At 36.6% G+C, this 13,337-nt stretch overlaps 1 protein-coding gene across 1 annotated transcript in view; it reads left to right on the plus strand.

Annotated features, from left to right (window-relative positions):
- Nucleotides 1-13,337, plus strand: part of MSH3 (mutS homolog 3) — a 173,480-nt gene that overhangs the window by 140,941 nt on the left and 19,202 nt on the right. Inside the window, exon 20 of the mRNA XM_049766040.1 lies at nt 3,601-3,758. Within this exon, the coding sequence (XP_049621997.1) occupies nt 3,601-3,758 (158 nt within the window). The remainder of the gene's footprint in view (nt 1-3,600; nt 3,759-13,337) is intronic.

A 13,337-nucleotide genomic window follows, 5' to 3' on the forward strand; every position in this document is an offset into this window, starting at 1 on the left:
GGAAGGTAGGAGTGATTTACTACTGGGAAATCACATGAAAATTATGGGGGTGTTCAGCCATGTAAGAGTCTGTACAGTCCATAGATTTGAGGATCTGCAGCAGTGGGCTGATGAGCTCATATGGCCATAGTAGTGGTTCTTAGGGGCCCTCTGAAGGGCCCCCTAGTGATCAGCCTATGGGGCCAGCATGTCAATGATTTTTTTTTTGCTAGTTTGACCTCTCTTTTGAGAGTTAATCTATGTCTTCTAGCACCGACGTGGCAGAATGTTCTGGCTTGTCATAAAAATAGTTTTTACCAAAGCATAATTCTCCTTCGAAGAAGTTGGCAATATCTGAACATGTCAAAGAAAGGTAAATTCTTTGCAGAAAATAAAATATACCCAGGTCTTAGATATCAATGTATAATAATTTCTGTTGTTTTATTTTTTCTGTTATTTTTTTTCTAATATCAGAAATTTTCTGGCCATCGTATGTCTGTCAGTGATGGCCCAGAGATTCTGAGCCCATCCTGTTTATCATTGACTGAGAGTGTCTGTCATAGCGAAGATCACAAGTGTTATAAGTGAAATAGGAAATACATATTGACATATGAAATAAATCACAAATGAAATCACAAACGATCTTGCTTAGTAGTTCTGTTACTTAGTAGCTCTGTATTACTGGACAAGGTGCTAGCTTCTTCAAGTCTGTTTCCTCATCTATAAAACAGGAATTATGTCTTACTAGTATTTTTTGATAAGTATATACATGGGAGTGTGGATATAATAAAAAGAGATGATAATGAAATAGGATAGAAACCAAAGCTTAGGGAGTTCTGGGAAATTCATTTCCACTTGAGTGACCACAGATCTGCCCACTTTTCTCTACTAATGAACTAGCTTTTTCTCTTTCATGCATATCTGGAGCATAGCTAATTTGGTTCTTGCCTTTGGGTTCTTCTGGGCACACATGCATGCAATGTGACTGAATTTGGTCATACTGTATTTCGGAGACTCTTCCAATTTAGATTATTGAATTGAAATCCTTCTTTTTAGAGGTAAGGACATAAGAACTTTGATAATTTACCATGGTAATACTATATTTTGGAGACTTAAAGAATTTGAGGTTATTTAATTTTTGCTTGTTTGTTTTTTGTTTTGGGGTCACACCAGTAGTGCTCAGGGATTACTCCTGGCCCTATGCTCAGAAATTGCTCCTGGCAGGCTCAGGGGACCATATGGGACACCAGGATTCAAACCACCGACCTTCTGCATACTAGGCAAATGCCTTACCTCCATGCTATCTCTCTGGCCCCGAGGTTACTTAATTTATATCCCTTCTTTAAGAAGTAAGGAAATGTAAACTTTGAAAATATTATTAGCTTTACCAAATTCTGGACTAGAAATCATCTATCCTGACCTTTTGACAGTTCTCTACATTAGTCTCTCATTTTTCTTTTCTGTCATTTGTTTGTCAAAATTTCTCATTGAAGGGGCCAGAGAAATAGCACAGTGGGTAAGGCATTTGCCTTGCACACGGCTGACCTGGGGTTTGAACCCTGGCATCTCATATGGTTCTTCGAGCCTGCCAGTAGCATCTCTGAGTGCAGAACCAGGAGTAAGCCCTGAGTGCCGCTGGGTGTGGCCAAAAAATTCTCATTGAAATTGATACCACCTAGAAAATTACTGTGATTTTAATAAAAGGTCATTAGTACCACTTAATGCTAGCACTCATTATCAATTGAACATTGTTCTGATGAGATTAATGTATTTTATGTAGTTATTAAATCATAGAGAATATTATTTATTATGACTTATTTATTCTATTGATAAATATATGTGTATTATATAATCATATATATATACTATCCAACTAAGGAAATTTATTATAGAAAGTATGATGAGGGGTCGGAGAGATAGCATGGAGGTAAGGCATTTTCCTTGCATGCAGAAGGATGGTGGTTTGAATCCCAGCATCTCATATGGTCCTGTGAGTTTGCCAGCAGCGATTTCTGAGCACAGAGCCAGGAATAACCCCTGAGCGCTCTCAACAGATTAGGGTTTATTTTAAAGTAACATGCAGCCGTAAGGAAAGGGAACACATGGAAGAGACAAATCTCTAGCACCACTTGACTTAAGGGAGATTTACATGTATGGTTACTTGAAGTTAGAAGATGGTTCACTCCTGGAACAGATTTTCTTTGGTATGATTTTATAATATTTTACTGCATTATATCCATCTGCATGCAATTTCTCATGGTTCTTCTATTTTGCTTTTATATTTGTTTTTCACTGTAATTACTAATCACCTTCACTTTCTCTCTATGCCTTTTTTCAAACCCTTTGTTTCCTTTTGACTTCTGGATCATGGTCCCTCCTGTTTTATAACATTGTTCTGTATTTCTTTTCAACCTCTTCATAGTTCTGTTTAAACTTCCATGAGATCATCCAGTTGGTTCAGTTTTAGAAAGTTCCTATGTAAAGCTACCTTGTAGAACTGTAGATAATTATAAATTAGTTATCTTTGACCAGGCAAATAATGCCATAGATGGTGGTTTCACATAATTCAGAATGTAAATACCTTGGACCTTTGGACACTTTCCTTATTACAAATCTGTGCACAGCAACTGTGGTAATTTATTAATCTGGCAAGTTCTAAAAAAGAAGCTAATTTTTTTTTTGGGGGGGTGGGTTTGGGGGCCACATTTGGCAGCATTTAATGGTTGGTTACTCCTGGTTCTTCATTCAGAACTCGCTCCTGGCAGGCTTGCAGGACCATATGAGACGCCAGGGATCAAACCTGGGTTGGTTCAGTGTTGGTCACATGCAAGGCAAATGCCCTACTGAAGTGCTATCGCTCTGGCCCCTAGAAACAGTCATTGTGTTTCAGCTCTCCTTTACTGGCTCTGATTAAATAGCAATGAATGACTTAATATTGATAAAACTAGTATTTAGATTTTTTTGGTGGAGTGTCACACCTGGTGGTGCTCAGGACTTACTCCTGGCTTGATGTTCAGGGATCATTCCTGACAGGCTTGAGGGACCCTAGGGGTAGTAGGTACTAGGAATTGAACCCAGGTTGGCCACATGCATGACAAATCCCCTACTTGCAATACTGTTGCTCCAGCCCCAGATTGATTAAATATAAATCTCTTTAGATGTCATTCATCTGTAGCAGGAAAATTCATATGCTGTCACCCAAATTAGGGCTTTGGGCAACTAGGTATGTAATATCTGTAGTTTTAAGATGGACAAGTGGAAATTGTGGGATTTTTAAGTTAGTAGTTCAGTTTAAAACACAAATATATAACACATAAATCTCAGTTAATGAATATTTAATGAGATTCATTTTAGTTATTTAGTTCAGATTCCCCCCCCCCCTTTTTGTATTGTTTTTCCCCAAACTGTAATGTATGATGCTAAGAATTCACTTTTCTGCAGTAGCACAGTTCAGGTTAAACACAAAGAAATCTTTACCTCTGTGACATTTAACTGATTATATTCTTAAATACCACAAAGCAATTTTTACCAAATGAATTTTCATTTATAGACTAAATTATAGCTTTTATATTAAAAAAAACCCTCTGGTACAATAAATAGAAATGCTTTTTAATTTTCTAGGGGAATTCAGAAAGAGTAATGATAATCACTGGACCAAACATGGGTGGAAAAAGCTCCTACATAAAACAAGTTGCTTTGATTACTATCATGGCTCAAATTGGCTCATATGTTCCTGCAGAAGAGGCAACAATTGGAATTGTGGATGGAATTTTTACAAGGTAAGAAATCATTAGCTCTATTTAACTATGTTTTGTAAAATTGTCACATAAATTTTCTTTTTATGTACATATTTAGATGGGTAAGTTTGCATTTCTAAATTTTTTTTTTTTTTGGTCAAACCAGGCAGTGCTCAGGGGTTACTCCTGGCTCCACGCTCAGAAATCGCTCCTGGCAGGCTCGGGGGACCATATGGGACACCGAGATTCGAACCAATGACCTTCTGCATGAAAGGCAAACGCCTTACCTCCATGCTATCTCTCTGGCCCCACATTTCTAAATCTTTATAGTTTTTGATCTGGGGATATAGCTCAATGGTAGACTTTAGGTCTCGCATATCTGAGACCCTAAATTCAATCCCTAACACCACACAAAAATAATGTATTTAGAGCACTGAAACTTAAACTGTTTTAACATGTCAGATGAACTATAGGAGATTATTTTGCCCAGTAATCTTGAAAGTTTGCTTAGATACTGAGATGGACTTTAAAGAAAATTTTATGCAAAAGATCAACATTTAAATAGATAAAAGCAGGGGTGGAGAAATAGTTTAGGTGGTAAGGCCCTGATCTTGCCTATGACCTATTCAACTAACCTCAGTTCATTCCAGGGACCACCTATAGTTCCCTAAGCATTACCAGCGGTCACTCAAACAAGTCCCTGTATTGGGCTAGAGAGAGATTAATTGCTTGCTTTGCAACAGCTAACCCCAGTTCTATTCCCAGCACTGTACGGGTCCTCAAGGAGTTATTTCTAGGCCCTGGCAAATGTGGCACAAAGATAAACAAAAAAGAATAACCCCTGAGCACTAGCAGAGTGGGCTCCCAAACTCCAAAATAGATATACAAATGAGGTAAAGTATATTTGCTCTTCCACGTCAATCAGAAGTGGAGGCTTAGGGACTTGATTGATAGACTATGTAGTGTACCATAACAACTCTCCTTTATCAGTGAAATCTGAGAACATACTACAAAAGATGTGGTCTATAACAATTTATTTTTTTTTATTTTATTTTATTGGGGGGGGTTACTCTTGGCACTGGAATCACTCATGGTGGTGCTCAAGGGACCATAGAGGATTCCAGGGATCAAATCCCAGCTTGTCTGTGTACAAAGCAAGTGTCCTACTCAATGTACTAATGATCCAACCCTAATTCATATTCTTCATTCCACAAACTTTCCATACTGGTGCCTCTTAATATGCCTGAATTTTATGGTATATTTAGAACATTAATGAATTTTATTGTTTCACTAGTTAGAAATTATAGTTTAACTTATTTGTTCAGTTATTAACATATATATGCTAGTTCTTAAGTATTATCTATATGTACTTCCTATATGCACATTTAAAAAAATCACTTTAGACTATTTGTATATAAATCAGGGCTTTGTTGAAAGGAACCAGAGTGGTAGAACAGTGGGTAGGGCCCTTGCCTTGCATATGATTGAACCAATTTCTATCCCTGGCATTTTATGTGGTTTTCCTCCCCACCCCCAAACATGTCAGGAGTAATCCTTGAGCTTAGAACCAGAAGTAACCCCTGAGAAAAAAAATAAGTGTCATTGCCTTAGCAATAATACAGTGGGTAGTGTCAGTGGCCATAGTAATAATAATACAATAATATACATGCTTGCCATGCATGTGGCCAATGTAGGTTCAATCCCTAACATCCATATGCCCGGTTGGAATAATTTGGGTGCAGAGCCAGGAGTAACTTCTGATCATACTGGATGTAGTCCCAAAACAAAAAGTGTCTGATAAAAAAAAGTGTCTAATAAATATATAGTTAAACTTTGTATTCCTTGAATATTTGATTCTAGAATCACATTAGACTTTATCACATTAATATTGATGCACTGAAGTAGATTTTTAAATACTTTGTTTAAAGAATAGTTTTTAATTCAAACATCAACAAATCAAACCATCTGTTATTTGTCTTATTACCAAAAATATACTATTTTGATCTTCACTTTATAAAATTACTCAATTAGGAAAACTAAAGAATCTCTTGGGGTTTTTATTATAACTTATTTATTATGTAAACAGATATACTGGGTATTTTATTTCTGTTACATTATTAGGAAGAGTGGCCGAAATTTAATAAAGATAAAAGAAACAAATTTTATTTCTTTTGTTTTGGGGCCGCACCAGGAGTTCTCAGGGGTTCTCCTGGCTCTGCTCTCAGCAGTAGTGCTTGGGGTACCTGAGGTACCAGGAATTGAACCCAATTCAGCCACATGCAGAGCAAGCACCCTACCAACTCTGTTATGTCGCTGGCTCCAAGAAGAGTAAAGTTTTTAAAGAGAAAACTAGCTTGAGCAGTGTAGGTGCTATAGCTAAAAGAAAATTTTGTTTGTAAGAGGTATCAGGAATGTTTTAGATTCAAGTAATAGAAAATAATAATAGCAGTCTTGCTCATATAACAAGCAGGCTTGAGGCTGATGGCTGCTTCTGATTTTCCAGTGGCTCTGCAATTTGATTGGCCTTTCTTTGATCATTGCAGGTGGTTGCTATGACTCCAAACATCACATTAAGAAAAGATCTCCTTTACGTTTCCATATCATAAATTGAAACTCCAAATTAAGCATCATTGTTTAATCTGCGGCAGATGTATGAAATAGGAAGTCTAGGACATAATTGAATATGACCATGCTGGCAATAAACTTATAACCAGTTTCCTTCACTATAAAATGAAATTACTCATTAGACTCTCATCCTAGGGTTATTGTATAGTTTAAATTAAATAATGCACATTAAACACTTAACCTTGTGCTATTATATAATAGTTTTTCTTATGATATTGTTTAAAAATTCATCTTTGTGATGCTTGACCATTTAATTCTCAAAGATCTGTTTAGCTGAGAGCTCCCAAAGTACTACTTTGGTCACTGAATTATTTTGGTTTCTATATTAAAGTTTATAGTTGCTTATCCCATGCTACCATTATTATGTTGCACATTATTTGAAGAAAAGAACTCCACTTCGTGATGTATCCTGTATCTAAGTTAGAATGGGGTTGATCTTGATAATCTACAGTCTAGAATTATAAATGATATTATTTTCACCTCTTTTGTTGTTTTCCTTAATCAGAAACACACCTAAAGATATTGACCATAAGATTGATCACAAGTGTAAATGTTAATTAGCAAGAAATCATTTTATTTACTGAAAATTTAAGAAACAGGGCCGGAGAGATAGCATGGAGGTAAGGCATTTGCCTTGCGTGCAGAAGGACGGTGGTTCGAATCCTGGCATCCCATATGGTCCCCCGAGCCTGCCAGGAGTGATTTCTGAGTGTAGAGCCCAGGAGTGACCCCTGAGCACTGCCAGGTGTGACCCAAAAAACAAAAACAAAAACAAAAAAAGAAGAAACATACACTATGAACATTTAAATATTAAAATATTATCAGCCTCTGTCTTATTTTTTGAGTAGCCTTTAATTTAGTATTTTTAACATCATATTTATAGCAGGGGCCTTGAGTGTTTCTGCAGGTCTATACTGACTATCTCTTGAAAAAAAGTAGCTTCTCTCCACCTGAGTCATTTCTATTTATCAGAGTTGTCCTTGCAGCAAACAACCTTGAGGGAAGGGGACCCTTAGAACCTTGCTTTTGTTTGTTGCTTATGTAATACAGCTTCCCAAGCTCAGTGTTCCTTAGCATGCATAGCATCTGAGGTAAGCCCAGTATGGCTCCCTTATAGAATGTGGGAGTTGATGCAAAGCAGCATGATTTCTGGGTTTCACCACATAATTATCACCATTGTATAGTCCTTGCACCCTGTTATTTTCCATAACACTAGCACACTTTTTTTAAAAGCTTCATATAATGGGTCACACTAGTTTTTTGGGGGGAAACATTTTTTTTTATTGTCATAAAACTGATGATCATACAGTGAAATATGTTAATGAAATCCTGTCTCTGTCCTAGAGCTTTTGTATTTTATACCAGTTTCTACGAATTTTCATGAGACATTGTTTATTGGTATAAATAAGATAAAATCACAAACCTCACACATTTTTGGATGGGAAAATGGGATTCTCTAATTCCTTGCCTGTACTACCCTCAATGTGACTAAATGTGCTATGTGTAGAAAAGGATAGAGGTTTTAGAATTTAGCTTTCAATATAAGTTCATGGATATTCCTGGTCATGACTTAGTTGTTTTATTTTCCTAGGGACTTGCAGGAAAATAGTATAATGGAAAAATTTTCAAGTATCTTTGGGTACAAATTCCACTTTTGTCACCAATAGCTATGTCACCTTTGCCAAATTACTGGACTTCTTGTGGTCTTTATTTCTTACTTATAAGATGGAGAAAATGCTGCTTAAATCCTAAATAATTATAATCAAGGACATAAATTGCTCAGCACATAGTAGATAATCAGTAAATGTTTACTTTTTTCCTTCTGGAATTTATGTCTTTAGTATTTTATAAAATCTGTCTTCACATATAAATTAGTAAAGTTCCCCCTTTTCTAGACTTAGCCCAACAGAAAAGTTGGGCCTGAGCAGTAGTACAGAGGTAAGAAACTTGGCTTGCATATGGTCAACCCTGATTTTTAATTTCAAGTACCTTAGATAGTCCACCAGCATTGCCAGGGGTCACTGTTGAACAGAGAGCCAGGAGTAGCACCTGAGCATTGCTAGGTGTGGCCCCCCATAAAAACTCCAGGAATTTTGATAGTGTAACTTCTTACATTTTAAAATACTTTCTTATTTTTTGTTTTTGATTGGGGCCCACAGCAGGCAGTGCTCAGGGGTTACTTCTGACTCTGCATTCAGGAATCAACTACTGACAGACTCAGGGGACCATATGGGATGTCAGGGATCAAAGCCAGTCAGCCATGTGCAAGACAAACATCCTATCCACTGTGCGATTGCTCTGTCTCATTGAGTGTACTTCTTAAAGGGAGTAAATTCTCTGTGAGTACAGATTAGTCTTACTCTTTGTAATGATTGCAATGTGTCCACTGTGCAGAAGAAGTCAGTCCCTTGATCATGCTAATCTTGAAAATATCTTCAATCTGGCTGCTCTGCTCTATCATAAGGACCTATTTTCTGCTCATCTCCTTATCCCAAAGATAAATCATCATCTTAAAATGTTAGGACTTTAATAGGAATATATCTTAGCACTAGACCTCCTGTTTCTCATTCCCATATGAAAGAAAATATGATCAATGTGATTTAATCCATAATCTTCCCTAAACCCATTCAGTACATTTGCCAGAATAACTGATCTTGACTCTGGTTTTCATCCTACATACTACTCTACATTTTTACTACTAAGTTTGTTTTATGTTTTGCCTTTCTTTTTTTCCTTTTCTTTTGGTGGGGGTGGGTAATCTCTTGCTTCTCTAATTCTTTTGTTGTTTGTTTTTGTTTTGGGGCCACACCTAGTGGCGTTCAGGGATTACTCCTGGCTCTGTGCTCAGAAATCACTTCGACAGGCTCGGAAGACCATATGGGGTGCTGGGAATCGAACCAGGGTCTGTCTGAGGTTGGATGCATGCAAGGCAAATGCCCTACTGCTGTGTTATCTCTCTGGCCTAATTTGGCTTTCTTTTTGAGTGAGGGCACACCTAGTGGTGTCTGGGGTTTACTACTGGCTCTGTGCTCTGAATCATTCCTAGCATAGCTCAGGAAATTATATGTGGTGCCAGGGATTGAACCATATGTGGTGCCATATGTGTAGGTAAGCACTCTACCTTCTCTTACTTGTCTCACATTTTATTCTTGTATAAATAGAAGAATTTTTTTAATCTCCTGAATCATAGCTATATCTAGGAGGAAGACTGCTGAGTAAGAGAATGTGCATTTTCCTTATTCTTTTTTTGATTTGTTTTGCTTTGTTTTGGGGCCACACCTGGTGATGCTCGGGAGTTACTCCTGGCTATGCCCGCAGAAATTGGTCCTGGCTTGGGAGACTATGTGGGACACCAGGGGATCGAACTAGGGTTTGTCCTAGGCTGGCACGGGCAAGGGAGATGCCTTACTATTTGCGCCACTGCTCCAGCCCCACATTTTCCTTATTCTTGAAGGCAGCTAGACCTATTTATATTTTCAGTAACAGTATTTAAAAATTTACTGACAATTTAAAATAAAAATAAAAATGCTCCTTTGACATTCACACACAAACATGTGTGCACGCACGCACGCGCACACACACACACACTCCAAAATTATTTTAGGGGCATTTTCTTTACTGACGTGAATGTCATTCATATGAAGTGCTGATAAATCATTTCTTATAACTGCTAGAGAATTTTTTTCGTGCCATATACATATTAATCCTGTTTATAAAAAGATGAAGTAATTCATTTGCTTTGTCTGAAAAATTACTGGGTTTTCTATTACTAGTCAATGATTGATTCCTTTTAATTTAATTTATTTGGTTTTTGAGCCACACCTGGCAATGCTCAGAGGTTTCTTCTGGCTCTGCACTCAGACTTCTCTCCTGTAGGGCTTGGAGGACCATATGGGATGCTGGGAATTCAATCTGGGTCCAGCATATGCAAGGCAAGCACCCTACCCACTATACTATAGCTGTAACCCCTGACTTACTCCCTTTTTAATTTTTTTTTTTGTCTTGACTGCCAAGACGGCAAGAGCTGGATTCACGATCCAAGTATAGAAACAAATTTGATTTACTTTTCCCCTTCTCTTCTTACATGGGAATATTTCCCACATAGTGACATGTAAATCATAGAAATTCTTATTTAAAACTGTTATTGTACCTATTTAATGAGAATTTTCAAGTTGAAATTCCAGAGTTAGCATTTTAAAAGTTCATGATAATTTACACAAATATTGAATCATTGTGTCGTACCTGAAACTGAATCAATGTCATGTCAATTAGACCTTAAAAAATTCTTTTTAAATTTTGTCTCAAATTTGCTATGTGGTTTGTAATCTTAGTTTCATATTCAACGTAATTTTCCATTTAAAATATGTTGGCAAAAGTCATTTCAAGTTCTTTTTGTATTCAATGGGAAAAATATCAAACATGACAGAATAACATAGATACTTAAATTTTATCTCCAGACTTTATTCTAAAGAAGATTATTTTTATTCCTAATTGTGCATATGTAATAGGCTTTAAGTGTTTGCTGTCTGTAAATCTCCATAAAGAACCTACTATGCGCTATGCACATGTATAAAGCGCTATAAAGCAGAGACTTATTAAGCTTTTTTGAATGTTGTAATCTCACATCAACCTTATTCTGAATAAGAAGGTTTGAGAGGTTTTTTGTTTTTGAGTGAAACTTTGGCAAATATGTGCATTTGTTCTAATTAATATATTTATACCAGTATATCATGCTATATTTGCTCACAAGTGAAATATTTCTAGTTTTATATTTCCAGGAATCATGAACATCTTTGAGTGCATCTCTGAAAGAAGGCCTGTTGTTTATTGCCTTGATACATGCAAATTAAGCCTTATTTAACATTTTGGTCCCAGTATTTAAACTTTCAGATAAAGAATTTTTAAATATGATTCTTTTGTTATTTTGTTTTGTTCTTTGGGGGTGACAAACTGGCAGTGCTCAGGTGTTACTCCTGGTTCTGCATTCAGGAATTACTTCTGGTAGTGCTCAGGGGACCATATAGGGTGCCAGGGATTAAACCTGGGTATGCTGTTTGCAAGGCAAACATCCTACCCATTATACTATCTCCCCAGCCCCCTAAGTATAAGTCTTTAGAAAATAAAAAAAAATTTATTTTTGTTAAATGAAAGTAAAAGCATTAACCTCAAAGCATATGTTATTTCTGTCAATATATGTCAATAGAAAGGGACATTTTCATTAAGCTGCCCTAGTCAAAAAATTTTTGTGCTAGGGACTGGAGAGATAGCACAACAGGTAGAGCAAGTGTCTGCACTGAGCTGACCCAGGTTTGATCCTCAGCATCCTATATGGTCCTCTGAGCCTACCAGGAGTAATTTCTTTTTTTTTTTCTTTCTCAAAGGTAACTTTGATGTTTATTAGTTTATGTAGCATTAAAATTTTAACATCAACCATTTGCTCTTTTAGTAGCAATAATAAATAACATAGTAATTGCTACAGTTTCTAAATAATTTTTTAACAACTGTTATACTTCAATGCCTTGCTTCATACTCTGCCTACACCAAGAGTAATTTCTGAGTACAGAGCCAGGAATAAGCCCTGAGTACTGCTGGATGTGCACCCTCTCCCCCAAAGTTTTTGTGTTGTGCTGTCTGTATAAATGTTCTCATTTGGCACAGTTTGTATACTCATAGTGGCACCAAACTGTATTTTATTTTGTTTTAATTTAATATTTTTGTTTGGGGGGGGCCACACCTGCCATTTATTCTGGCTCTATACTCATGTATCACTCCTGGCAGACTTGGGGCGCCAGGGATGAAATCTATGTCAGCTGCGTGCTTGGCAAGCATCTTACTCACTGTACTATTCCTCCAATAATTCAAACATTCTGCAGAATGTTTATTTGAGTGAGAATGGAAAGGTGCTAGGCATTCTGATGCTTAAATTATTTGATTTACTTATTTTGATTTTTGGACCGATACCTGATAGTATTTAGAGGGCTATGCAGTGACAGGGATGAAACCCACAGCTCCTAAATGCAAAGCATTTGCTCTAGCTCTTTGAGACATTTCTCAAGTTTCAAACTCAGTTTTCTTAAATGTCACTTTTGACTATACATTTGCCCAAATTAGATTAAGTCAGCAAATATTGATTGATTTTCTATTATATAGTATTTTGCACATTTTAAAAATAATTATCATTCTTGGATAGTGAAACATCTTTAATAACTATCTTTAATCTTCTACCTGGTTGTAAATATCCAAAGGAAATATGCGTGATTAACATTTTGCTAAGTAAATAAATAAATATGTTATTAGAAATAAATAAATGTTATTAGAAATGTTACTATCATCATAAATCTTGTCATAGGAATTTTTCTGTAGTTTGTTTCCTGAAACAATGTCTGTTAAAAGGGAGATCATGCACTTTATTATTTTGATAGAAATTTGTGTTAGTTGATTGCAGCGGTGGTGAGTTTTACACACATACAGGCTGAAATTCTGTAGTATTACTAACCCAACTTAAAGCAGTATAGATTATAAAATTAAAATGTAGACTACTAATGAAAAATGTAAATGAGTTTGGTTTGAATGCTTCATAGTCACCTGTGAGGTTTGTTTGGTATGAAGTGATGATCCCAGTTAGATCCCCTAAATTTATGTTCCCTGGAATACTGTTGTGATTGGCACTATGAAGAGACTCTCAGACATATGGTTTAGAACCTCTGCAGATGACTGAAGCATGCCCGGGTCAGTTTCACTTCATTTTTTCAGGGGGGAAAAAAAAAAGCCCTCAGAGAATTTGTGATTTGCCATGCCATAATATAATTTGATGCAGTTGGTTTCCCTTCAGTTACTCTGATGATTGATTTATCCTCGATGGCCTTAATTATTTGTGATATTACTGAGTTGAGAGGGAGGGAGGGAGGGAGGGAGGGAGGGAGGGAGGGAGGGAGGGGAGAGAGACAGACAGACAGACAGACAGACAGAGACAGAGAGAGAGAGAATGAATTTGTT

The sequence above is a fragment of the Suncus etruscus genome, chromosome 2 (assembly GCF_024139225.1).
Source record: "Suncus etruscus isolate mSunEtr1 chromosome 2, mSunEtr1.pri.cur, whole genome shotgun sequence".
Classification (NCBI taxonomy): Eukaryota; Metazoa; Chordata; class Mammalia; order Eulipotyphla; family Soricidae; genus Suncus; species Suncus etruscus.